A 27,787-nucleotide genomic window follows, 5' to 3' on the forward strand; every position below is an offset into this window, starting at 1 on the left:
GTCTCCTATCTTCAGATAAGCCTGTAACAGCGAGCAGTCTGGCTTCACTTCAAAACGCGTGGCGCCAAAGGGGAAGTAAAGGTCACGTTGGGTTTTATGTTTTCTTTTTTTCTTTTTTTTTTACAGTGGCACCGAAGAGAGAGGTCACAAAGACAACTCTGAAGTAAAATTTCCCCCGGTTTTATACATGCTGTTGTCTTGGACGAGATTCCAGTCGGCTCAGTGAGGCCTCTATGCGTTGAGATAGAAATTGCGGAAGTTATCCATGACGTCTCCTTGGTTCTAGCACCATTGTGCTGTTGAAGAGCAGAAAAATCCTGCAAAATAAAACAGATGTTAGTTAGATCAGGGTGTTTTGGCTGCTGCTTTTCAGAGGGTGGTCATGAATCAAAGGAATCCAGCCATTATCCGAACCGCTTATCCTGCTCAGGGTCGCGGGGATGCTGGAGCCCATCCCAGCAGTCGTTAGGCGGCAGGTGGGGAGACGCCCTGGACAGGCCGCCAGTCCATCACAGGGCCCATACACACTCACACACACACACACACACACATTCACACCTAGGGACAATTTAGTACGGCTGATTCACCTGACCTACATGTGTTTGGACTGTGGGAGGAAACCGGAGCACCCGGAGGAAACCCAGGCAGACACGAGGAGAACATGCAAACTCCACACAGAGGACGACCCGGGACGACCCCCAAGGTTGGACTACCACGGGGTTCAAACCCAGGACCTTCTTGCTGTGACGCGACCGTGCTAACCACTGCGCCACCATGCCACCCTATCTATCAATCGATCTATCTATCTATCTATCTATCTATCTATCTATCTATCTATCTATCTATCTATCTATCTATCTATCTATCTATACACATATATATATATATAGATAGATAAATAGATAGATAGATACAAGATATAGATGTGTGTGCGTGTGCATGCGCTTTTCTGCTGCCATTTTATTTAAACCGCAATTTTCATTGTCTTTACAAAAAGAGGACACTGAAGCGACACACCGACACACTCCAGTTACAAACGTAAGAGTCTTTAGTAGGATCTGATAGTGGATTAACACCAATTTGGCATGATGTCTGTCGCCCCAGTTGGCTGTCTGACCACTAACCTTACCTGGCAGGCGTGCAATAAGGCCACAAGGAACTCCTCTGACCACGCACCAGTCACACGTGTGACGTAAAACTCCTGTTGTAAGTTACATGTGGGCCACCATTTTATTGCTACTTTCCGTCAAAATCACAAAGACGACACCGATATTGCACAACCCATTTTCTGCCAGTTGATCCCCAGTCTACTTCCTGTTTAACGGCAGTGTAATGGAGCTGTGTAAACTACTAGAGTGTAGTCACTAGTGTATTGCATTCCTATGGACGATGCATTAATTGGCTTCTGGGATTAATGTGGGGGATTGCACCGGAGGATGATGACAACGTGCATCTGCATCACACACACAGTAGATGGAACGTACCCTGCAGATACGTAGTCATTCTCTTAAGAGTACTTTTATTTCCTCTTAGTTTGTCGTATTGTTTGATATAGGGATCCGTGAAATGTTAAAATGCAGTGGAATTGCCCTGTTATAGGGGCAGCTCCGCTTCGGTGGTGCCATGTTTGAAAACGTATACTAAGTAGTCATGTCACACTCTGACTACCTACGGTAGTGTTTGATTCCACGGTTAGAAGTGGTGATTTAAAATGGTGGGCACGTGATGCGACAGCTGAAGCCCAGTCACCACCTGTCGTTTCCACTGTCCACCCTCTGCAGCGGTGCTTGTGTGTGTGTGTGTGCGTGTGTGTATTTGTACTTATTGGTTTACATGTGCTTAGATGACCTTTTTGCCCAAGCAGATCTGGTTTGAACCACTTAAATTCCATACTTGATTCACCGTGATTGGTCAGTTCTTGGAAAACTGGCATGAAACAGATCAGTGACGCCCCGGTCAGGTAGAATTCTGTGTCCAGTTTGTCATCAGACTTCAAAAGTCATTATTGACTTGCAGAATGTTGTTTTTTTTTTTGCCTAAATTCATTTTTGCAAAATGAAAAGCATGTTGGAGACATCCCACCCACTCTTTAATGTTTTCCTATCGTCAGATCATCAGAATCTGTGCAAACCTCGTATTTTCTGTCAATGCCCTGCACTCACCTATATTCTTTCTGGTCCCTAATGAGCTGTGTGATTCATGGGGCTTAAAGGAGAGACAGATGGCCCGAAGCGCAGGACTATGTCACACCCAATCTCCTCTGTTTAGTCTATTATCCTGCAAAGTTCATGCAATTAACCTAAGTGCAAACACTCGCCACTCAAACTTTGTTGGTGCTATGGGGCATCCTTAACCTTGTGTGTGTATGTGTGTGTGTGTGTGTCTGTGGGTAATCCATGAGTCCGTGTTTAGAAATACTGGGTTTCTGCTCTGACAGCACCATATGGTCAAAGTGGGGGTGTTAAAGAAGTGTAGTTAACCCCAAATTAAAAGCTGATCACAAGTTAGCTGCGAGATTTAATTAAAAAACAAAACTACAGGCCCCAGCCAAATAAAGTATCAACTATAAACAAAAATGAACAAAATCTATAAATACTCATTATATTATGATTAAATTAATCTTTCTACGTCACGTAACATCAGAATCTCTGGAAATTATGGTTGTTTTCAGAACGTTTTGAGATGGCAGTTGAGCATAAGTGCGTATAATTCATCCATGTAAGTTGTAGGCAGTAGCATTTTGTTGTCACATCTGTGCTTCTCACCTCAGGTTCAGTGTAAGTGCCTCTCATCTCAACTTATCTTGAAAATGTTTCTGATTTCTAACCTCTAACCAGAAGTGCCATGTGACTAAAACCTTTGTGCTGCCAAAGTAATGAAGAATTCTCAGCAATTCTCTTGACTGTTGCTCTTTGCATCTGACGCATAGAGGAACAGTTCAATTTGTTGTTGAAGAAAAACCTCTCGACCATAGAAGTCAACCAGAAGCGCGGCTCTGGTCTGCGACACTATGGCACGACGACTATAGACTCCAACTGGGACAACATAGATCTGATAATCTTCTTCTTTCAGCTCGTTCCCTGTTTTTCAGGGGTCACCACAGCGGATTGTACAGTTTTCATCAGTACCCTGTGAGGGCACAGCACCAACGGCGGCTGTTGTTAACCCAGGCCTCAGCCCATCCCGTATGGAGCCTTGTAGGTAGACATAGATCTGATAATAACCGTGTGAATTCAGACATGTGCCTCATCCACCCGTACATGCTGTCACAGGACAACATGGGTACGTTACAGCCAAGTATCACCCACGTATGAACAACAGTGTGCTAAAATATGCATTTGCTGTCTTGAATATGTCTACGTTGTTCTTTAGCTGCTGAAGTTGACTGAACATAAATAACAAAGTGGTTTGGATTCGTACCTGGATGTCTCGCCGAGTGACGCTCCTACAGCCGCACTGTGAACCAGCGGTGAGTCCTCCCGCCTCAGCACTGGTCAGCTTGAGAGTGATTTACTGCAGGGGAGTGATTTAGCTCAACCCCATACATCCCTCCTCCTCCTCCTCCTCCCCCCCTCTCCTCCTTGCTGCTCCTCCCTCCACCTTTTCCCTTGGATGACCGCTCCTCTTTTCCAGGCAGGGTGTCTGGGGTCTTATTTTTTTGGCAGTTTACCAAGTTGTCTGGTGGCTGATAATGTCACACCTGTCTTCCTAAACATTGCCCCCCCCCCCACACACACACACACATACACTGCCACCCACACACACACACACACACGGGGCAAACTTGGAGGCACCAGAGATGGAGTTTAATTTCCAACATTTTCAGCTTGTGATGCCAAAACTGAATTATTGTATTCAGATATTGAATTGAGGTTTCTCTTCCTATATATTCTCCCTGTTACAGGGTTTTTAGGGCGTTGTTCCTTACCTGATGCGAGGGTCTAAGGACAGGATGTTGTGTTGCTGCAAAAGCCCCTTGAGGCACATTTGTCATTTGTGATATCGGGCTATACAAATAAAATTGACTTGAATTTGACGAGGATAGCATTCAGTTTAAAAACCATTAAATTCAATCTTAAATTGTAAAATATTGCATAGTTACAGTTCTGGTTTGCCTTTTTTTTTCTTTTGGAACACAATCATTCATGTGGGGCATGGTGGTCTTCCGGGTGCTCCGGTTTCCTCCCACAGTCCAAAGACATGTAGGTCAGGTGAATCAGCCATACTAAGTTGTCCCTAGGTGTGAATGTGTGTGTGTGTGTGTGTGGGGGGGGGTGGCCTGTCGGCCTGTCCAGGGTGTCTCCCCGCCTGCCGCCCAGTGACTGCTGGGATTGGCTCCAGCATCCCACGACCCCGATTGGGATAAGCGGCTTGGATAATGGATGGATGAATCATTCAGGTGCAGCATCTACAAATTCATATTACTGAAAATCAAATTCAGCATCTGGTGCTAGTTTCAGTTTCTGCCCATGACATACACCGGCCCTGGGCTCACCTACATCTCCGCAGAGAACGGAGGGGGTATAATTAGCCTGATTAATTTCACGTCTCTCCCAATCTGTCAGCCAGGCAGACGGGAGGTGGCGGTGTGTGGCAGATTGCTGCTCATTGGAGGTCAAAGGGGGAAAAAAAATATCACATAATTACACCCAAACAGCGGAGCCGACCCAGACAGGCTGTTGATCACAGGGGCCGACGCCGGCGCTAATGCCTGTTAACTATAGTCCCGGCTTGCAGACACATTAGCATATGCTCCATGTCTGCTATTTCTGGTCAAGTGTTTACAGCAGGCCTCCGAACAAGGCCAGGTCATTTATATGGCACAGTTGGGGGTGGGGGGGGGGGGTCACCTACTTTTGCCAGTAAGAAACACGTAATTACAATAAGTTATGATAGCTTAAAGGAGTAATGGGAAACGACTTGTTGGTTGACATCATTTGTACCACTTAAGTCTTTATTCACCACCGCCGCCTCTGGGTCAGATTAAAAGAGGTGAACTCCCCGCTGGGAACCGGGGTCAAAGTCGCGGCCACGGCTCTGAGATTGGCGGTCCATCTGTCCCCATCCATTTAATTACAACCCGAATCAGAGGAGGCAACTGTCACGGGGTTGTGCTTGTTATAAACACTGAGCATTTGGTTTGAAACGACATCTGGAGAGATGACGTCTCGGTGAACGTGACCGCACGAACTTTACTGTACAGGCTGAAATCAACCCCGGTCTTTAGGCTTGGTCGGACGTCCCTCGGATGTGGGTATGTGTCCTGCACTAGCGCTGGTCGCTGCACTAGCGCCTCCTCTGTTCGGGGAAAGGGGGAGGGGGGGATAGCGTGATCTTCCCACGCGCTACGCCCCCTGGTGAAACTCCTCACTGTCCGGTGAAAAGAAGCGGCTGGCGACTCCACATGTATGGGAGGAGGCATGTGGTAGTCTGCAGCCCTCCCCGGATCGGCAGAGGAGATGGAGCAGCGGCCGGGCCGGCTCGGCAGAGTGGGGTAATTGGCCGGGTACAATTGGGGAGAAAAGGGGGGGGGGGTCCCCCAAAAAACACACCCCGTGTGTGTGTGTGGGGGGGGTCCCCTGTTATTTATTTGATAGAATATCGGCCTGTGAATCCTCTGACCACAAAACTCACTTCTATGCAGATGACATTGTGCTGATATAAAGCCAATCTGTACCGCTGAGCGGAGGAACTCGGGACGTCGTGCCGTACTAGGTGGAGGCAGACGGCTGCTGTTTTACCATTTGACCGTTTCCGGTTCTTCTTGCTGAGGCTCAGCGGTGCACAAACTATGCCACCGCAGCCGGTATCAGGTTATAATCATATCACACCTCATCAGATTAGCAGAGTGGAAACAACCTGGTCAGCTTATCTACGCATGGCCTACTCTGCTCGCCCGGTACAGACGGCCACACACCGCAGTGCCGTACCGGTGTTACACCCGTATGCACATACAACAACAAATATGACTTCTAAATACGCACTTCTAGACCTGCACAGTCCACTTTATTCTTGTTATAAGATATGCAGAACAAGCTAGAAATAGAGCACTGCTATTCCAGCCTTTACGAAGGGAAGGATAGTGAGCTGTACCGTCGCCACACACAGCCCTTATTATTCATTTTGCAGTGATTTTTCACATTTGTGAATGGGAGAAAATTGTCTGCCACAAGTAAGGTCCTGTGCATTAGTTTAAATCTATATTCATGTTTCTCATTACATAGGCCAGCATGTTGAAAGCTAAAGAATTGTCTCACTTGCCTGTTATGTTGTTTTACCTCTTTGTCCACGGTGTCTGTCCAGCCCCAGTGCCTGAAGCAGGGGAAAATGAGCAGCCGGTGGAGCACCATTCTTCCAAAAGATAGTCCCTCATTTGGTGTTTTGATGATGGAGGTGGAGAGCCCTGTCTAGCACGTCGGTCCAAAATCTCCCATAGGTGTTCAACTGGGTTGAGATGTGGTGACTGTGAAGGCCGCAGCATGTGATTCACCTCATTTTCGTCCTCATCAAACCATTCAGTGACCCCTCGTGCCCTGTGGATGGGGGCATTGTCATCCTGGAAGAGACCCCTTCCCATCAGGATAGAGATGTCTCATCCTAGGATAAAGGTGGCCACTCAGAATAACTTTGTATTGATCTGCAGTGACCTTTCCCTCTAAGGGGACAAGTGGACCCGAACCATGCCAGGAAAATGTCCCCCACAGTATAACAGAGACCCCGGACCCCCTCACTGTTCGGGTCTAGCATTCAGATTTTTCCTTTCATTTGTCACCCGTCTGTATATGTACTATATGCATACACACATACACATAAACGTCTACACTCTTGTTTGCCTACAGCACAACACGTGCTCTTATTTCAATTAAAGATTAAATTGAAATACAAGTTCAACAGTTGTCAAGATGAAAATCAAACCAGTAAGTCAGTTTGTAGGATAACTGATGTGAGCTCAATGCCGTACTTGTTCATTCATGACTTTATAATGCTATAATGACTAAACATGCACAGCTCAGCTTGTTGTTGCAGGGATGAATGTGCGAGAGAATGCCGTGAGGCATCATTTCCTGGGCGGGACCTTCTTCTGAGACGCTGTGTGTTTGTCCAGGACGTCTCTGGACACCGTCCAAGGAGTCACTTGGACGGACTTTGACGTAGGATGGCTTGACCCACTGACCCATATTTAGATCTGAGTCTTCTTCCTGTTCTGACAAAGACATCTGCTTTTCTAGAGAGTCCAATGAAGTGAGGAGTGTGAAACCAAAGACAGACAGATAGATAGATAGCTAGATAGACAGACAGACAGACAGATACATACATACATACATACATACATACATACATACATACATACATACATACATACATACATACATACATACGTATATCTATCTATCTGTCTATATCTATAGATAGATAGACATAGAGAGATATGTATATCTATATAAATTATGTAGATAGATAGATATGTATATATATATATTATATAGACAGACAGACAGACAGACAGATAGATAGATAGACAGACAGACAGACCAAGTGGGACAAAGTGAGACGGAGTGAGATGAGAATTTCTAGGGTCTGTTAATCCCCTGATCCTGTGTGGTCTGCGTCAGAGAGACCCTTGGGAAATGAGCGGTCAAACCGTTTTACGGCTCAGGTCCAAGGACGGGATAACCTTCATACCTTATAATATTTCCTATTGGACCTTCTAATATTTCCTATTGGACCAAACCAAGACACCCAGAAGCGACATATCTTGTGTTAGGAAACTGAGTGAGGTTAATTGCCTAAGCCCAGGACTGAATATGGGTTTGCAAAGGTTTTATGAAGTCGTAGTACATACTGTGGGGCTTTGATCATTTGGGCCAGAGATCTATGGTCCAGGTAGATGTTTGGTGGTTCAGTAGGTGCTTTAGTTGACCATGGACATCTTCAGTGCAGAGCAGTAATTGTCATTAGCTGTGGCAGTGCATGGCAGTATTGCGTTGATAAGGGAGCTAAAAGATAATATGAGGAGGAAATATATGAGATTTCAGTTTTGCAAGATATTTCACCTGCTGGCCTCGTCCAAAACGAAGACTGGCTGGCAGAGGTCTGTGTGCGCATGCGTAAACGTGCGAGTGTAAATTGCCAGATGAGTTTTGTACTGCTCCACTACATGCTCTCTAGACTCACGATGGCCACTTGTCCTGCGACGCCGCCAATGCAGCCTCATGCGGGCAAGTTTCGGAGCGTTGTCGGCGCTGGAGTATTGTGTCACATTACCGCCATCTACTGGACACATCTTGCATCTGCAACACGAGCGGTTCACGCCAGTGGACCGGGCGCCAGGTGTGAGCGCTACCAGGCTCAGGATAACAAAGCACATGTTGCCATGTGGCTAGATGGGCCCGTCCGAGAGGTAACGACATGGGACTAAAAGGCTGCCATATTTATACCCCTCCTAACCATGCCAAGTAGAGCTGATACAAAACAGGTATTCGCAACATTTTACAGTGTAAATAACAGTTTTAGGGCGGCACGGTGGCGCAGCGGTTAGGTCCTGGGTTCGAGCCCCGGGGTAGTCTAACCTTGGAGGTCGTCCCGGGTCGTCCTCTGTGTGGAGTTTACAAGTTCTCCCCGCGTCTGCGTGGGCCGCCCCCCTCCCCTACAGTCCAAAGTCATGTAGGTCAGGTGAATCGGCCATGCTGAATTATCCCTAGGTGGTGTGTGTGTGTGTGTGTGTGTGTGTGTGTGTGTGTGTGTGTGTGTGCGTGTGTGTGCGTGTGTGTGCGTGTGTCTCGGCCTGTGCAGGGTGTCTCCCCGCCTGCCGCCCAATTACTTCTGGGATAGGCTCCAGCATCTCCGCGACCCTGAGAGCAGGATAATAGGTTTGGATGATGGAATAACAGTTTTATTGCCCCAAAATAACCCAGTATAAACAACAGCACACTACAAATGACCCGGTAAGCCACGCAGCACTCTGCACCGCAGCAATGCCTATGGACGAACAGAGGCACATCACAGCAGATCCCACATTAAAAAGTACACACGTGACATTGACATTTCAGACACACAAGGACGACTGTGTTGGTTAGCGGACGCAGGGGGGGCGTGTGCGTGAGTGCGTGTGATCGGACGTGAAGCGTCCCACTTCCGAGCGTCTGTTTTGTATGTACGGCGTCTCACCTACCCACGCGTCCGGACGCACAACTCGGGACTTTTAAGACGCATGCAGATCACGTGGTCGCCTCCCCGTTTGTGCAGCGCGGATTGCGCGAGCGGCGAGAAACGGTGCGTGCGGGCAGTCGCATACACGCGCGCAGGCGGTCGGACGTCCCCGTGTTTAAATTAAAAAAAGAAAAGTTCGGGTCGTTATTCTGCCCCCCCCCCACCCCACCCCACCACCGCTATTCAGACAGGGGTCCCGCCAGCTCATTGTTATTCTGCCCGAGTGGGAGAGGGGAGTGGGGGGGGGGGTGGGGTGGTGGTGAGGGGGATACCGGGGAGAGAGAGTGAAAGAGAGGGGACATTGTCAGGGGGAAAGAGAGAGGGGGAGGAGGAGGGGGTGGCTGGAGGAGAGAATGGGTGGCTGATGGGGGTGTTGTGCTGGATGGTTTTATGGCCGATTTACTTTTCTGGCCGAGGGGCGCGCGCGCGCGCGTGAAGGCATGTTGATAATCGGCTCAGTAATGAGGAGAGAAGAGAAAAAAGGTACCGGACGGTACCGGATATACGTGACCCCGAGTGGGGTGGGGAGGGGGGGGGGGAGAGAGAGGGACCCTGTTTACACTTGGTATTAAAATGCGTTTTGGGGCGATCGGATCACACGTGGACCGCGAGACGCAGCGTCGTTTACACCCGCGTCTCTTACGAGTCTCCCGACGCGTCCTGCTGGCCACGCGATCACATTTCGTTACCCCCCCCCCCCAGAAGAGTTCTTTGCTGTCTACGTCACTTCCGCTACAAGGTCAAAGGGCCTCGGTCAAGCGCCAGATTTGCCGACTAGCGGTGAAAACGACAGCTGATGTCTGGAGACGTTTCAGGCACTAATACGCGTGTGCCGGCTGGTGAGGGCGAATAGACCCGCTAGCCCATGGCTACCGGGTCGGACCCTTTAGTCGACTGGTTAACGTAGTCGCCCGTGGTGCGAGAGACGCGGGTTCGCGTCCCGGCTGTCCCTGCCCAAATGGAGGTTAGGCATCTCGATTCACTTGTCCTCCATCCACGTACACTCTCCTCTCTCTCTCTCTCTCCATTTGTTCAAAAGCTGGCGCGCCGTTACCAAAACAACCACCACGTCCTGCGTTGATGACGTAGTTCCTGTTACGTCATTATCGGGGGGACGCGTTAGCGTTTGGTGAAACGCGTGGACGTCCGGGTAGCGTTCGTTGCCTACCAACCGGGGGGGGGTCGGCGGTTCGAATCCCCGAGTTAGCTCCGGCTTGGTCGGGCGTCTCAGCGGACACAATTGGCCGTGTCCGCGGGTGGGAAGCCGGATGTGAAGGGTACCAACTGGCCACGTACAACTGAGGAGGGTAAAAAAAAAAAAAAGAAACGTGGTCAAATGCGTCCCAGACCAGCTCAGCAAGTGGTTTGAGTAACGGGCTCACAAGACGCGTTCCGAGTGGTCGATTACGCTTGGATTTAGCGCTGGTCCACTTGTGACCCGATCGCAAAAAGCGCATTTTAAAACCGAGTGTAAACGGGGTGAAGGGAGAGCGAGCGTGTGAGAGAGAGGGGGGGGGGACGAGGGGGCAGGCGAAAGGGGGGGACGCGCTTGAGATTTAGTGCACTGGCGGATGAAACAACCCCCCACTGACTGAAAGTGGGAAAGAGAAAAGAAAGAAGAAGAAGAAGAAAAGAAGAAGAAGAAGAAGAGCCGCTCTGCCGCTCATCGAACGGTGCAAGTCGCGCAGGAAGTTTTGTGTTCCAACAATGAGACCAGAAAAGGTTCGTACGCTTTTTTTTCTTCCCCCCTTTTTTGTTTAGTAAATTATATTGATTTGTCACCCCCGTGCGAACCGAAACCGGGCCGGATCGTTAGGTTCAGCAGGTAGTCAGCGGCGGGGTCCAGTTAGCATGGCGCGCTTTTACTACCGCGGGCGGACGGTCGGACCCGCTACCTCAGTCACTGGTGTTACCGCCGAGGGTTTACTATTTATACCTCCTATCATCAGCCCCCCCCCCCCATCATTCATATCTGGTAATATTACTTGGCTGTCGGTTTTACTTCAACATCCAGCTGCTTACCACGTTATTTTCATAAGATTAGACCTTTACCACTGTGTAGGGCAGTGTTTCTCAACCGGGGGTCCGCGGACCCCTAGTGGTCCGTGGGGTAATTGCAAGGGGTCCGTGAAAATAAAATATATTTTTAAAAAAAAGATCCTATGACATTTATAGAAATAGGATTATTTTACTCAAATGTGACTGAGACCTTTATCTACCTAAACTATAAAGGGTAACAGGACTTCTTTCTCTAATTACATCTGTTTCACAAGTGTAATTTATTGTATTTTAATAAGAGATCTCGCTCCCGTTTGCATTGTTAAAAGTTACTGCATAAAAATTCTGTTGTTACATATATCTGAAAGTTACTGAATACATATTCTGTTTTGTTACATATATCTGAAAGTTACTGAATACATATTCTGTTTTGTTACATATATCTGAAAGTTACTGAATACATATTCTGTTTTGTTACATATATCTGAAAGTTACTGAATACAAATTCTGTTTTGTTACATATATCTGAAAGTTACTGAATACATATTCTGTTTTGTTACATATATCTGAAAGTTACTGCATAAGAATTCTGTTTTGTTAACTATATAAGTTACAACTGAAAGCTCTTATTTTTGCCCCAAGAGTGAATAAATGCTATAATGCAATTTAAAATGCAGTTTCTACTGTTTCTATCAAATTGCAACCCCCCTCCCCCAAGATCAGGTGGAAGGGTCCTCAGGGTAGATCAAAAATACGCAGGGGGTCCAGGACCCCAAAAAGGTTGAGAACCACTGGTGTAGGGGGTAACGAGGGTGTCGGACTCGTGCGTTATTTTCCACGGGCATCATCCGTGCCTTATGAAGTGATGTGTTGGTCCATAAAGATCTCGTCCCAGTCAATGGGAAGCCTTGTGTGGAGCCCCACATGACGACCTGGCAGCAGCCTTCATGCTTCATTTGCCCTCATTAAGACATCAAATGGGCAATAAATACATTCAGAAAACAGCAAAATTCATACGTGACTTTTATTTTTTTTCAATTTCAGCAACTTTTTACAACCAGATTCACAATTTTGCCTGCTGTCCCCCCCCCCCATGTTTTCAGCTGTACTTATATGGTTTACAGATAAGTTAACAAAAAGAAGTTAAAAAGATTTTTAAAAAAAGGAAGAAAAGAACATTTACTTCAGCTTGAAGTGTTAGTTGTTATGGCGGTATAAATTAAAGACATGAATAATCGAAAAAAAAAGGAAAGGAGGGGTCAGGGAGGGGAGTTGTGTGTGAATGTGTGTAGTGGTATGGCTGCGTGTATATGCATGAACACATAAGGTGAACTGAGAAGATGGAGACGCGTGTATGATACAGGGTGTATACAAGGGTCTAGAACACTTCCCTGTCTCACTATAGCCATGGCCGGGCTTCACCTTTTAATAGTGGCTAAAATGGGCCCAACACACTCAAATAAATGCTGGAGAAACTGTGGAACACAAATTGGCAGCCATACCCACATTTTTTTGACATGCCCTAAATTAAGAACATTGGGGGAAGAGGTGTTTGAGGCACTTAAAGAAGTATTCCACCAAAACTTCACAAAAGATCCAAAGGTGGCATTACTGGGATTAATGCCGGGAGGGATTGATGGCAGAACAAAAAAATATATCTTTTACAAATATTTATTACTAACAGCAGCAGTTAAATGCATCACAATTAAGTGGTTTAAACCTGACCACCCAACATACAATTTATGGACTGAGAAAGTATGGGAACTATATCAGATTGAAGAAATAACATACTCTTTGAGACTTCAGAAAGATATATTTATTAAATGACTGTTATGTTTGAGCTCATCCTGGAAGATTATGGTACTATTTTGCCCCTGAGTGCTACATTTGTGTGAACCTGGTGGACTCTATTTGTTTTAGTCTTTAAGGCCCTGTTGGAATATTAGTGTATTGGCACATATAAGACATTGGACCCTTTTTATTATTATTGTTAATTCTGGTTCATTGCAGCTTTGACATCAAGACCGCATGAAGACATTTAGCTGCCATGAATGGCGTAAATACAACCTTCTGTATCTGGACAACAAAGCACATACTGACCTTATTACCGTTAAGAAAAGAAAAACACTAATTAAAGCCTCGGCTTAAAGTTAAACCACCTTTAGTCAGGCTCTGTTCTTATGTTTTAGCCAGCTTTAATTTTTTCTTTTTTTTTTCATAAATTTTTCCATGTATGAGAAAATGAGCATGGTGCCAGCAACTAGTTGCAAACCATAATGTTCAATTAGGACACAAAAACACGCATGCACGCATGCACACGTACACACATACACACACACACAAAAAGGGCTATTTGTTGACCTCCTCTCATTGTCTACACCAAGACAGTGGCCCCCATGAGCAGGAGTCCTGAAATATTTTCTTTGTGTCGTATGCCATTACTTGATATGGGTCAGAGTTTTCTCTGTAATCTGGCGACGATAACAAAGAGGGGCTCTACGGGGAAAATTGAGTTGGGTGAGTCTTCTGCCATCAAATCCAGGCTGGAATTCCTCTGACCTGGGAGCATTTGCCTTGATCATCCTTTCTGCCAGGGAAACGTTGATATCTGGTGTTTATTCAGCGCCCTGACACTTGTGCCTTTTATTGGAAAAGCCCATTGTTCTGATCTGAAATGGTATAACTGGTCTGGCACATGAGTCTAGGAGAAATATTTGGCTTGCCTTTATGCTGTGAAGTGATAATGCAGGAGCTGGCAACTGAGACGCAGATGTGATTCGTGTGAAGAAGGAGTCAGGCAAATAACATTGCCACGCTCAGTTAAAACACGAGGCGGACTGGCTCGCCGTTACTGTACTGGGTGTAATGTATATCTGTGATACACCAATGCACTTTACTCTCTCGCACCAGTGTTCACATTTCCCACTCACAGAGCCTGTCAATCAAACTTACATAGCACATTTAGTGCATAAAAAGTAGAATGAAATGCACCTAACATGAGAAAGATTGCAATTGAGAAAAGACCGGTATTTAACTATACACAGGATTAGATAGAGGGGGAGAGAGTTTACAGGGTGACAACAAACCCCAGTTAGACTAAGGACCATGTGTGTATATGTATGTATGTATGTGAGTCTGCTAATGGTCATTTCTGGGGCAGAATACAAATCTGGGCTGGGATAAGTTTTCAGTCTTACACAGGGGTCTAGACATCATCAGTGTGCTTGTGTTTGTGTGTGTGTGTGTGTGTGTGTGCGTGTGCGTGCATATACAGTATATATAAATGTATGGAGTATGTTTATGCACATTATTCCAAAGGTGTGCAGTCGTGGCCATGCATGTGACATAGTTTTAGAGGGGGGGACATCTGTGTACTTGGATGGATCAAAGCCATCATTTTCAGCAGCTTATCGCTGTGTAGATGAATGTAAATAAGTCCTTTGAATTACTCTTGGAAGAATAAGTCTTAGGAGTTTTTGCCACTTCTATTGTGTTCTATTGTATTCGGCCATGCTAAATTGCCCCTAGGTATGAATGTGTGTGTGTGTGTCGGCCCTGTGATGGCCTGGTGGCCTGTCCAGGGTGTCTCTCCGCCTGTCGCCCAATGACTGCTGGGATAGGCTCCAGCATCCCCGCGACCCTGAGAGCAGGATAAGCGATTCAGATAATGGATGGATGGATTGTGTTTTTGTTTTTATTTTATTTTATTTTTTTCTCAAAATATTCAGTGGGATTTTGCGAGCGTCTACAACAGTCAATACTTGCGTTGTTTACATTTTTCAGGGGATTCCTGTCCAGCGTGAAGCATAAGGGCCCACCCTGACCAACAGGAGGAGCGGACTTTAAACACATACGTAGTGAGAAGACACTGAGTGGGGAACCATGTCTCGCACAGAGGAGGTCAACAAGATGACAGAAAATGTCTATAAGGTAGAACATTTCTGTCTGACGTGACGATGAAACTGTAAGAATGAATTCATGTGAATGTCCTAGATCAGTGATGTCCAACCCTGTTCCTACCATCCTGCCAGTTTTCACTCCAACCCTAATTTAACACACCAGATTCTACTGATACCCTGCTGACCAAGACATTGATTAGTGGAATCAGATATGTTAAGTAAGGTTGGAGTGAAAACCAGCAGAAGGGGAGCTCTCCAGGAGCAGGTTGGACACCACTGTCCCAAGCTGTACTGCTGGAGAAACAATCTCCCCTTCAGAAGTGCTTTCCAAAATTGATTTTCTGTGCAGCCTTTAAAAAAAAAAAAAAAGCAGAATATTAATTGTGTATGTTTTTGTGCAGGGGATTCTGGACCAGTTCAATCCCAGTCTGAAGAACTTCGTGGCCATGGGGAAAAACTACGAGAAAGCCCTGACAGGTTGTTGAAACTCATGCTAGGTTTACTTCCCTACCCTGTGGGTCCTAACACGTTGTGACTGGGGTGACACTATCTCACAAGTCTGTCCACCGCTACGTACATACATATAGTAGTTGTAAACTGTTGGACACGCGTAGTCGTTGCAACACCTCTGAGCTTACAGTCCCATCCATGTCCGGGACGTGGATAAACCCAGACGGAGTGATGAATAATAGTACTAATAATGATATGTTGGTATGTGTGAGTGGGTGAATGTGGGGCACAAATTATAAAGCACTTCGAGTCCTCTGTAGAAAAAGCACTATATCAATGCAGTCCATTCAGCATTTTAATAATAATAATAATAAGCTTTATTAAATAGAAGCTTTCATATATGAAATGCAAAGTGCTCTACATTAGAAAGAAGCAAATTAAAACGATCACAAGCAGAAAAGAAATACAACAAAAAGTCAGTTTAAAAGTGCTTCAGAATCAACAAAAGCAGGGAAAATGAAAAACAATTGAAGTGCATGTAAGATAATTAGTCTATTGTGTCACAACAAAGAAATAGATGTGAAAAATAAAAGAAACAAAATGATGATTAGCTAAAAGGTAGAGCATCTAGTAAAATGTGTTTCATTGAACAGGATTTTTATTTTGTTAGTGTGTTATTGGAAAGAGTAACATGAAAAACAGGGAAAAGCTGAAAGAAGATTGGAAAGAGTAACATGCTGAATATTCCTGGAAAAGGATCCGTCACTATAGGCAGGGCTGAGTTAAACCCACCGCCTCAAATGAGAAATCATGTGTACAAGTAATCAGGGATGCACCAGTGTCACGTTTTCACTGGTGATACCGATTCTGAGTTGTCAGTTTTTCTCCACCATTGAAGAAAAAGAGGCTTCCGTGTGCCAGAAAACACAAGTCCAGCCGTTTTGCTTTCATTGATGACACTCTACTCATGGATTTTGGTGCCGTATTTTAGTCTCGAGTAAAATCTCCAGTACTGATGACTGACATGGTTATCGCTGCATCCCTACAGATCATGTACAGAGGCTCATTGTCAAACCAGACACTGCTAAAAAAGCTTCTGTCCTTCTCAGGGGTGACGGTTGCTGCCAAGGGCTACTTCGATGCACTGGTGAAGCTGGGAGAACTGGCAAGCGACAGCCAGGGCTCCAAAGAACTGGGTGAGTGGGGGAGTGACAGAGACGGAGGGGGCTTTCTTTTCTTTTTTTCCCCCCCAAATATGAAGATCAGTGGATGGATAATCAATTCGCCCCATAAAGTTGCAGGAAGCGAACACAACGGCAAGATGAGCGCTGTAATGATGTGACTGTGTTGCAGGTGCTGTTGGCTGAGCGTTTAAGGCCTAGAGAGGGAACGAGGAAACGAAGGGAGAGAGAGAGAGAGCGGCAGGGAATGAGGGAGAGAGTAGAGTCATTGTTGAGAGATTAACAACACCACATGATCTCATTGTAATGCTGAAAACAGCGGGGGAGGCAGGCAGGCAGGAGTGAGGGAGGGAGAGATGCCAGACGCACCACAAACTCACAGCTGATAGCCAGGCCCAGTTAACACACAATCAGTAAAATAACAACTTTCTAATGAAACAACAGAGGATAAGAGGGAATTATAAGATTTGTCTTTTGATGGCAGTGCAGATAATTTCACAGTTTGACTGTACATGATGAAGTGTATCAATATGTATGTTGTCCTTTATGTGACTGAAATGCCAATATGAGCAGACAGGCGTAACGCTCAGGGTCTCACCGCTGTATATTCTGTCTTTGAGGGAGTAAGCGTACAACGGCAGACTTTGTTTTTTTTTCTTTTTCTGCATATATTCTGTGTTAGTAATGTCTCCACTGTTTCCTGTCCTCTGCTCCCATCTAGGAGACACGCTGTTTCAGATGGCTGAGGTCCACAGACAGATTCAAGTGCAGCTGGAGGACGTGGTAGGTGTTAGTGCTGTTGATCTTGGTAGTTTTACAAGAGACAGGCCTCTCATGGAAAGTGCATCAAATTGTGTTTTGCTGTAAGAAATGTGCTACATCAATAGTCTGGTTAATTGACTGACTGTGGATGTTGGAGTGCTGGCGTGGTGTGCTAAACAACTTACACCGAACTTGTCCATTTACAGTTAAAGCTGTTTCATTCAGAGCTGCTCGCCCAGCTGGAGCAGAAACTGGAGCTGGACATCAAATATCTCACCGTAGGTTTTTTTTTTTTTCCCGATGAAAGTCGGCACTTTGAGCATACCTGCAACTTCTATTAGCAGTTTAGTCTGTTAAAGCCTTTGTCATCGGATGCTGTTTCAACCTACCGTTTCTCACGGCATCTTTCTCTCTCTCCCCCCTACTTTCTCACTTGGCTCCTCAGGCCACACTGAAGAAGTACCAGAGTGAGCGCAAGTCTAAGTCCGAGTCTATCGAGCGCTGCCAGTCCCAGCTGAAGAAACTTCGCAGGAAGAGTCAAGGCAGCCGCCACCCCAACAAGTATGGAGACAGGGAGATGCAGGTAACCGCAACCCAGGAACCAAAACTACGCAGTGCTGAACTGTGACCCCACCCCCCACCCCCCCGTCAGTTGTGTAAGGGCAGGCCCAAAGTGACAGACATGGAGATCTGATGTATTTAAGTGTTGAGAAACAATAAACCTCCACAAGCACGGATCATATCTATCTTATTCAAAAGAATTAAGGGACTAAAACTGTGAGTGTGTTTCTGCACAAATCAGGCCACTGTGAATAAGATTACGCGAAAAAAAACAACACCCAATCTGCCTCAGCTGAGTCTTTATGAAACAAGCACCTTAGTGCAGCAGTTTTTATTGGAAGAAAAAGGGTGATATAAGAGCGAGAGAGGATTTGGTGATTTGGAAGGAACAAATGGGGAAAAAAAGGGGAGGGGCTCCTCTGGAAGAAAAGGTCGGGGGCAGGGTGTGTGTGTGTGTGTGTGTGTGTGTGTGAGAGTGGGAGTTGGGGATGAGGGACGATATTTTGGGATTTTGACTTCGTTATCGTTGCTCAGCAGACAGGATATGATGTCACATCTTTCGCTGTTGTGCCGCCATCCCCACATTGTGTTTTAAAGGTCACTCTCATGTCCACGTGTAAACTGGTGTTTGCCTCGAAATGGAAAACTTTCCCAGCTTTTTTTGTTGTTGTTGCTTTTCAGTTTGTGGAACTGATGAGTCGTCGACAAGGTGAGCTGGACACGCTCGTGGCGGTGGGTTACAGGTCTGCACTGACTGAGGAGAGGAGGAGATACTGCTTCCTGGTTGACAGACAGTGTTCTGTCACCAAGCTGCTCATCAATTACCACTGCAAGGTGATAAACACCAGGGGGGGGCACGCTGGGCATGATCTGGCATGTTCAATCAATGACAGTTGATTATTGATATGCTTATCTCTGTCACGCTTTATAATCGATAGCTGAAACAGCGATCAATATATGAGTATGAGGGCACTTATTAGTTCTCATAGTATACTTGTTAACATTAGCAGATAGCTCTCAAATATTCATACCCATCTTATGAACTTCAAACAACTGGTGATAATCGTGTTACAAGAAAAACACCAGAGTCTAAAAAAAAAAAGAATGTGAATTTAGGCCTGACATTATTGCACAAAGTCTTAGATGGGTAAGATTAGGGCAAATCTTTAGGTCTAGATGGTCTATTCTGGTAAATATTAGAAAGAAATCAAGTCTAGATTAAAAAAAAATAGAAATAAAAATGGGGAGGGCAGTAGATATAGCCATATTGATAAGACGGTTATGAACATTTTTATACCGACTGCTAATGTAACTGCTAATGTTAAGTGTGTTGTAAGAACTTGTAAGCACCCTACCGATGATTTATCAATCAATCCATTTATCAGTTGGGGGCAGCGCGGTGGCCCAGTCAGCACTGTTGCCTCACAGCAAGAAAGTCCTGGGTTCAAACTACCAGGCTGTCCCTGGTAGTTTCTGTGTGGAGTTTGCGTGTTCTCCCTCTGTCTGCGTGGGTTTCCTCCGGGTGCTTCGGTTTCCTCCCACCATCAAAAAGACATGCATGTTAGGGTTGATACTCCTGCCTGTGCCCCTGAGCAAGGCAATGGAAAGAAGAACTGGAGTTGGTCCCCGGGCGCTGCAGCTGACCACTGCTCCTATACAATAGGATGGTTAAATGCAGAGAACACATTTCACTGTAACCAAACAACTGCACAATGACAAAATAAAGTGGCTTTCTTTCTTCTAGTTACAGCCACTCATTAATGACCCTTCTTACCTCTTTTTTTTTCTGAATCCAACTTAGGTGAGAGAGCTTTTGTCCCAGAAACTGTCATCGTGGCAACAGTCCTGTTCTCAGCCAACTAAGCTCCCAGAACGGGCCCTTAACCTGTTGCGCCACACGGCTCCTCAAGGCTCCGGGGCCTCAGGGATCGCTGAGGTCCTCCGCCACACCAAGTTAGGCACCTCCCAGCCAGAGCAGGTGAGACGGCGGCAGTCCGTCTGTAATGTGTCGGATTACTGTTTGTCTTTACACTGTTTGGAAAACTCACCTGTGGTTGTAGTTTCATGGTGGCTGGATACTCCGTAGCTGATGTGATGGGTTAATGTACAGTCTGTTTGACACGGACATTTTACTAAACGGGAATACGAAATTACAATTTGACGAACTTCATGTGGCAGCCCTGTCACTTGTTGAATTAGCAAACTCAGACATTTAACTGTTTTGTAGCGATAACCTTTTTTGTGCTTTGATTTTTGCTGCCACCGACTCTTGATGATCCAAGGCACGCCGACACTAAATGTGCTCGACTTGACATGCGGCCTTGACTATGATATGATTCCCATCTAGCACTTGTCAGCTGGTAACTTTTCAATGTATCTGTTACCTGCTGACTCTCTTTTACGTTGCTTTGGATAAAAGTTTCTGCCAAATGAGTAAATGTGAGTATAAATAATTTTTTTTCTATTCTCTGTCGCTGTGTTTTAGAGGCTCTCTGTCCAGGAAGTCCCTCCTCTGTTGAACGGAGACTCCAGTCGCTCCCAGCAGCAGCGGCAAGTCCCCTCATCCTCGCAGAACGACAACCCCCCGCCCCAGGGCTCCCCACAGACTTTTCGCTCCCAAATTGCCACCTCAGGGGCCAGTGGCGGCACGTTGGGAGGAGACACCCCCCAGCACACCAGCGCATCTCTGAGCACCTCAAGCAGCCCCCTGGCTGAGGGCAGCAGCAGTGCCAGCCCGGGTGCATCTACCCCGACCACCTCCAGTGGTTCAACTCAGCAGAGCCCCCTCCTTCAGGCCACCGGCACCTCCAACCTTTCTCCCAGCCTCATCCCCTCCACTGTGCTGTCCCTCAGCCAGGCCTCCACTGTGCACAGCTCCACCCTGGCCATGACCCTCCCCATCTCCCACAGTGCTCCGCACAGTCCCCCGCTGCCCCACAGCGCGCCCCTGTCCAGGGCCTTGACCCCAGTGCAGTTGCTGCACCAACAGGTGGGGCCCGGCGGGAGCAGTGCCTCCTCACTGTCCCACAATCCTTTGATGATGAGGGCTGCGGACATATCTGCAACGGCAACGCTGCCACTGCCTAGGAGACCTGTCAGTGAAATGCGGATGGGTGGTTTCCATGGTAACATGTCTCAATCAAATCAAAAGCACCCAAAACTTATAAACTTTTATGTATATATGTAAAACATCTAATACACTGAAGGACAATTACTTTTTTTTTTCACAACCTGGGTCTTATTTTGTGCAGTTTTCACCATGCATGTCAGTTATGTCATTTTACTCTCTGGCTTAATTTTGGACACGCAACCACCGCTAGACACAGCTTTAGAACAGTTTATAACTTTATAACTTTTACAGGGCAACGGAACACAAGGCCTAAACCTGTCCTTTACACAACAACACTAAACACGGTGCATCAGTTAGACCGTGTACACGATTTCCCATTACCTGCGACTTCTCTACTGTGCCGGGCAGGCAGTTAGTGGAAGAGTAGGATTAGCTGTGGCAAGTAAAGGGTGGCCATCCCTGCAAGCTGAACCAGGAAGCAGCTCAGCGATGTGATCGACCATTGATAAATTTAGACATTTCAGGCAGTAATGTGTGTGGTTTAGATAACTGGGTTGAATTGGACTTGTTGAAATACGTCGGATGCTCTGGTTTGTTGTAAAACGGTGGATGCAGAAGCCTGTGAGTAGGTCGATATCAGAACCAACATGCATGATGGCAAAAACTACAACTATCCTTTAAAATGCAATCCAGTACACTTAACGGTATGTCAGAGTGCATGGGTCAAAAGTGGGTAAAGATAAAAGAGGATAAACAGAACAAAAACATGGGATAAAGGGAATGGAGTAAGGAGAAAATAAAAAAGTGAATTAGTAAAATAGATAAACTAAAACCTCATTAAGATAGTGACTATAAAAGAACAGGGAAATGCGATGAGATGACAGATCCTGTGACTGATCAGCAGCTAATGAAAGCGGCGGGCTGACTGGCCTTGGTAAACTCCAGACGTGTTTTGAGTAAGGGTTTAAAAGCAGCCGTTGAAGTGTCTCTTCTCAGTTCAAATCGGAGACTACTACAGGGTTTCGGACCACATACACCAGTCAGACAAAACATCAAAACCACCTGAGGCCTGTCTTCAGTGAACACCGTTGGCATGAAGGGGTGTACCCGGCGTGTAACGATGTTTAGGTAGGTGGTACGTGTCAAAGTACCGTCCATATGAATGCCAGGACCCAAGGTTTCCCAGCAGAACACTGCCCAAAGTATCACACTGCCTCCACCGGCTTGACTTCTTCCCATAGTGCATCCTGGTGCCATCTCTTCCCCAGGTAAATGACGCACACGCACCCGGATGGCCACATGATGTAAAAGAAAACGTGACTCATCAGACCAGGCCACCTTCTTCTATTACTCCGTGGTCCAGTTCTGATACGCACATGCCCATTGTAGGTGCTTTCGATGGTGGACAGGGGTCATCATGGACACTCTGATCGGTCTGCAGCTACGCAGCCTCACACACAGCAAGCTGTGATGCACTGTGTTCTGACACCTGTCTATCAGGGCCAGCGTTAACTTTTTCAGCAGTTTTAGCTACAGTAGTTTTTCTGTGGGATCGGGCCAGGCGGGTGAACCTTCACTCCCCACGCCCATCAATGAGCTTTGGGCGCCGTTCAGCGGTTGTCCTTTCTTGGACTCTTGGTAGGTACTGACCTGCATACCAGGAACACCCACAAGACCTGTCGTTTTGGAGGTGCCCTGACCTGGTCGTCTAGCCGTCACAATATGGCCCGTTTCAAAGTCGCTCAGATCCTTACGCTTGCCCATTTTTCCTGCTTCCAAGGCATCAACTTCAAAAACTTGACTGTTCACTTGCTGCCGAGTATGTCCCAGCCCTTGACAGGTGGCGTTGTGTTACCCATCAGTGGTTCAGTGTTTTGGCTGATCGGTGTACACTGAATGCAACCTCACCATGAGTCTTAGTTGATGTTATTGGAAGAGTTAGGGAAATGACTGTCTAGGTCTGAGGGCCCTGCCATGACCACATTTATACAACAGGTCTTGTTGATCTATTTTCTTAACCTCTGGTGTCCATCTCTATAATGGTATTACCAGTTTCCTCCATCATTGCCATCGGTTTTCTTCCTTTTCCCCTCCATCCAGGTTCAAGTCTCCCTAGAATGTTGCCCCTATCGGGACCCTCTCGTGTAGAAGCCGTCTTCGCCCACACTCCCGGACGGTCAGAGGCAAGTTTAGGGGGCGGAGCCTGCTTACTTCACTTCCTGCCTGGTGATGGCATTACCCTGCTCATCTCCGAGCCCAGAGACGGGTGGCACTACGGTCAGAATGAACGGACCGGGCGGTAAGCTTCATAAGCACGACACAGACAGGCGCGGCTCTACGGGGTGGCAAGGGCTCTGGGACACAGTCTTGCCACCCCTGTTGCCACCCCATTTATAAATCAGATAATATGTTTTTAAAGTATATTTTATGTACATGCATGGTGAAGGTCAATGAGACCCGCACCAAACTCATCTCAAACAGAAGTCGCCGATTTAGAATCCCCCTCCCCCTCACAGGCGCGGATCTACGGGGTGGCAAAGGGGTGGCAGCTGCCACCTCTGGGACACAGTCTTGCCACCCCAGGAAAAAATCTCTAGATCCGACACTGTGACACACACACTCAGATACGTTGCTATGTTGCTTGAATGGCTTTTTGTGTTGATTTTATGAAGATGCAACCCTGAAGATTGTCATTATTTTTGTTTAACTTGACAGCTTTGGTGATGCTGGTAATTGTGGTGTTTGACCACTCCACATCCCACATGTTCATTAGAAAACATGACTGAATCTGATTACTGGTGTTACTATAACTGTTGGTAAAGTTTTTCTGTGAGCTTGCACCTCCATATCGGTTTTGTTAAACAACTTTGCTTCTTACTCTTGTTTTGTACTTCCTACTCAAGAGTTTTGGACTAAACTTAACTTTTTTCAGGAAAGGCTGGTTCCCTTTCTCCTACACTCAGGCACAGCCCAACAACATGGACAACGCTGACAGCAGGTCAGTCAACCACGAAAGATTGCCTTCGCTAAAACACAGCATTAATCTTGACGTTACAGCTTACAGAAACACTTCCTGTCATGTCTCTGCCCTTGGTTCATTTTGCTAATTTGACAATGTCAATAAAAATAAATCAAGGCAATCATAACATGCTCTGGTATACAGGAATCTGATCAGGGACTTCTTTTTCTGCCCAATTGTACCTGGCCAATCACCCTGCTCTCTGAGCCGTCCCGGTTGCTGCTCCACCCCCTCTGCCGAACCGGGGAGGGCTGCAGACTACCACATGCCTCCTCCAATACATGTGGAGTCACCAGCCGCTTCTTTTCACCTGACAGTTAGGAGTTTCGCTAGGGGGACGTAGGCTGTGAGAGGATCACGCTATTCCCCCCAGTCCCCCCCCCCCCCAAACAGGCGCCCCGACTGACCAAAGGAGGTGCTAGTGCAGCGACCAGGACACACACCCACATCCGGCTTCCTACCCGCAGACACGGCCAATTGTGTCGGTAGGGACGCCTGACCAAGCCGGAGGTAACACGGAGATTCGAACCGGCGATCCCCGTGTTGGTAGGCAACGGAATAGAGCACTACGCCACCCAGGGACATTTTTTGTGCTGAAATTAAATGTCCCTCCCTTTTCCTTTGTTGTTCACCATAGAAACAAAGCCTCCAGAAGTCACTCTTGTTTTCAAACAGTCACGATTCGAGTCTTCTGCCCTTCCCATCTTTTCGTTCTCTATAGCCTCATCTCTCACCACTCTCCCCCTTTGCTTTCAAACACCAACCGCATTGCTGATGACCTTACATTTAATCTCACATCACTCCTAAATATTTCCTTTGTCTTTATGACTTGCACATTTTTTTTACTTTGTCCGTGGTCCTCCTTGCAGTTGCCTCCTGTTATCTAAGGTCAACAGCACCAGCACTGGCCAACTGGACAAGCTGGTGTCTCCGGGTCTGCCGGCCCTGACTCTGGAGTCGGATGAGGAGCGCTCTGTTCCTCCCCAGAGGGTCAGCACCTTCCGCCCGCGCCCGTACAGCATGGCCGACAGCAACAAGTTCAGCCTGAGGCCTATTGGAAAAGGTCATGAGTTCGAGTGGATGGGGCCTCCCAGCCGGCCCTCTCTGTCAGTGCTCATGCAAGAGGTACAGCTGCTTCGTTGTAACAGAACTTTAAAACCTTAATATCAAATGTGGTTCTCATTTTCCTGTCTCTTCTGCAATGCAGATCTCCTCAGATTCAGCCTCACCGCCACCCTCCCCAACCAGGTAAATATTAGCGCTGATATACAAGTAATCTGCAGATGTCAGCGATCGCCAGATAATATCATGGCAGGCATTTTCCCCCATCAAATAAGGGACGAGACACCAGACACAAGGTGTTCAGAAATGGGTGTGATGTTCAACTGTTTGTGTCCGTCCTGAACCAGGACGTAAGTGTGACTAACGCTTCCAGGAATTAGATTTTGTCATAACAGCTGTGGTGATGTGATGTAAAGTTAACCCAGGATCTTGATACATTAAGATCCTTTGCAAGTATGCAGAGACGTATCAGACATGTCCCTTTTCTGACAGTATTTCCCTGAGTTGGCCAAACTAGACACCATCTGCCTGTGCAGGCAACGAGTCGAGCGCCTTGGATGTTGGCTGTTGTCACAGCAACAATGACAGTCGCAAAGAACGTTACAATGTTTCCACGACAACGGCATCAAAATCAAAGACTCAACATCCAAATACTGACGAATGCCCATCTTTAAGTTTCCAGAACCCAAAATGATGTCTAAAAAATAAACTCATGTGTTCATTTCATAATGATAATCATAAGTCTGAGGAATGCAAGCAAGTCTATGAAACTGCAACCACCAGGTGTTTGGTGTTTTTAATTGATGAGTGGCTCACTGATTCATTTGCCGTCGATCAACCAATCGATTAATCGACGGATCGTCTCAGCACTGCAGATAACCATACCTATTAGTGTGCTGTATCGTAAACCTTTTGACCGTCCTCTCTTTTCAGGACCAATCCATTCGCTCACATCCGGCTCCGAAAAACTGTCACCAATGACCGCTCTGCTCCCATCATTGAGTGAACCCGGGTCCGTCAGGATGAGGCCGCAGGTGTGAAGTCTTAGATGACACTCAGACTACACCTTAAACTCAACTCTGTTTTTGTTTTTTTCAAATGTGACACATGTTGAATTTTTGTTTCAGAAGTGTAAACACACACACCAAAAAAAAAAAAAATCTAATTTCTGAACGTGGAGTTGGGCCACTCACACATGAGTGGCCCAACTCCAGGTATTGAACATGCACGGGTATCTGATGGTGGGTGTTTACAAAAGTGAATGTGAACAGCGAGGTGAGAATGATACATGAGTAAATTGTACCCTAGCGAGTCTTGCATCGAGCCCTGCAGTGTGTACACATAGCAGTGTGTACACATAGCAGTGTGTACACACAGCACTGGACTAATGGTGATCTCACGTTGAGGTGTAGTTTGACCCTGCTGTCGGTGGTATCTTGCTGTGTTTAGCCTTCGGTTGAATTCTGAAGTTATTTTCGCGGTTTATTTTGATCACCTTGGGAGAACATTTCAAATAAGATGATTTTATTAATTTTAACTGAATGAAGACTTACGAGGCTCGTATCTATAATACCACGCGTCCGAGTGTCAGTGTGTGGCATAGTAAAAAAATGATTTATTTTTTTTTAATTCTTAAATAAGTAAAGGCCGATGTGTCGCTTAACACTGAGCTGATTCGTGTTTGCTGACACTTGCGGTTCATTTCGTTTGGATGGTTTTAGTCTTTTTGTAGTTCTGAATCTCTGAAAAGAGGAAGAAAATCAAGCCAACTATTAAATCCGAAAACTGTATTTGAATGAAATGAGATGAAGGTAGAGATGATAAGACGAGACCTTACCCACATTTAACATGTATAGAAAAATCACTGTAGTGTTAGGAAAGAAAAAAAGCCAGACGAGAGAAACTACATTTTTATGCCCTTGATACTCTCGGCTACCTTTTAAAGACGCCTCATTGATGACGTACCTGTGTGTCTTGTGTAAATCTGTGCTGTTAGTGAAAAGCGTAGGTTTTTCCCCGATCACCGCGTGTAGGGACTGGCTCCTCATATCAGGTTGTGTGTCTGTGATGTAGATTCTCCTCAGTGTGAAGCGTCAATGAACAGGACAGGCTCCTACTGTAGGTTTCCTTCCCAGGATAGCGTTTCCAGGATCGCTCCCGGCGACGGCGGTTCGGGAGCTTGGAACGTGCGTTTTCGTTTCCTCTCGTAGAATTATTCAAGCCATGTTTTTTTTTCTTCCTATTTGAAGGTTTTTGCTTGACATTCTGCAGCCTTCACGTTTTAACTCTGCATATTAAAATGTTTTAAAGTTTATTTTGCAGAATATGGACAGTTTGTGAAACAGGAAGATGAGTAGTTCATTTTGACGCTGTACGATTTGCTTAGGAAATGTCTAAAATCATCGTAAAGTAAATAAGGTATTTTCTGCTGCTGTAAAATCGCACAGTTTGTGTTTTGTGAGCGTAGGTCAGACTGACGTCAGTACGTTCAGTCTGAACTGAGTAGACGGATGAACATTTTACCTACTGACCTGAAAATAACAACTGTAAAAAAAAATTTGTTTTAAAAAAAAGG

General features: G+C 46.2%; 1 protein-coding gene across 1 annotated transcript; it reads left to right on the forward strand.

Moving 5' to 3' along the window:
- Nucleotides 1-15,090: 15,090 nt before the first annotated feature.
- On the forward strand, nucleotides 15,091-26,218 carry zgc:158689 (uncharacterized protein LOC791177 homolog). The gene is made up of 14 exons (XM_056286346.1): nucleotides 15,091-15,138; nucleotides 15,509-15,584; nucleotides 16,667-16,753; nucleotides 17,460-17,521; nucleotides 17,707-17,778; nucleotides 17,946-18,083; nucleotides 18,743-18,895; nucleotides 19,863-20,039; nucleotides 20,547-21,186; nucleotides 23,232-23,430; nucleotides 24,064-24,129; nucleotides 25,020-25,275; nucleotides 25,358-25,398; nucleotides 26,146-26,218. The coding sequence occupies exons 1-14, from the start codon at nucleotides 15,091-15,093 to the stop codon at nucleotides 26,216-26,218; spliced, it is 2,088 nt and encodes a 695-aa protein (XP_056142321.1).
- The last annotated feature ends 1,569 nt before the right edge of the window (nucleotides 26,219-27,787 follow it).

The sequence above is a fragment of the Lampris incognitus genome, chromosome 9 (genome assembly GCF_029633865.1).
Source record: "Lampris incognitus isolate fLamInc1 chromosome 9, fLamInc1.hap2, whole genome shotgun sequence".
In the NCBI taxonomy this organism is placed as follows: domain Eukaryota; kingdom Metazoa; phylum Chordata; class Actinopteri; order Lampriformes; family Lampridae; genus Lampris; species Lampris incognitus.

Excerpts from the sequence above, each read along its gene's own strand:
- zgc:158689 (XM_056286346.1), top strand. The coding sequence starts at position 15,091 with ATGTCTCGCACAGAGGAGGTCAACAAGATGACAGAAAATGTCTATAAG. Across the intron at positions 15,139-15,508 it reads TGACAGAAAATGTCTATAAG|GGGATTCTGGACCAGTTCAA; the intron begins GTAGAACATTTC and ends GTTTTTGTGCAG. Across the intron at positions 16,754-17,459 it reads CCAGGGCTCCAAAGAACTGG|GAGACACGCTGTTTCAGATG; the intron begins GTGAGTGGGGGA and ends GCTCCCATCTAG.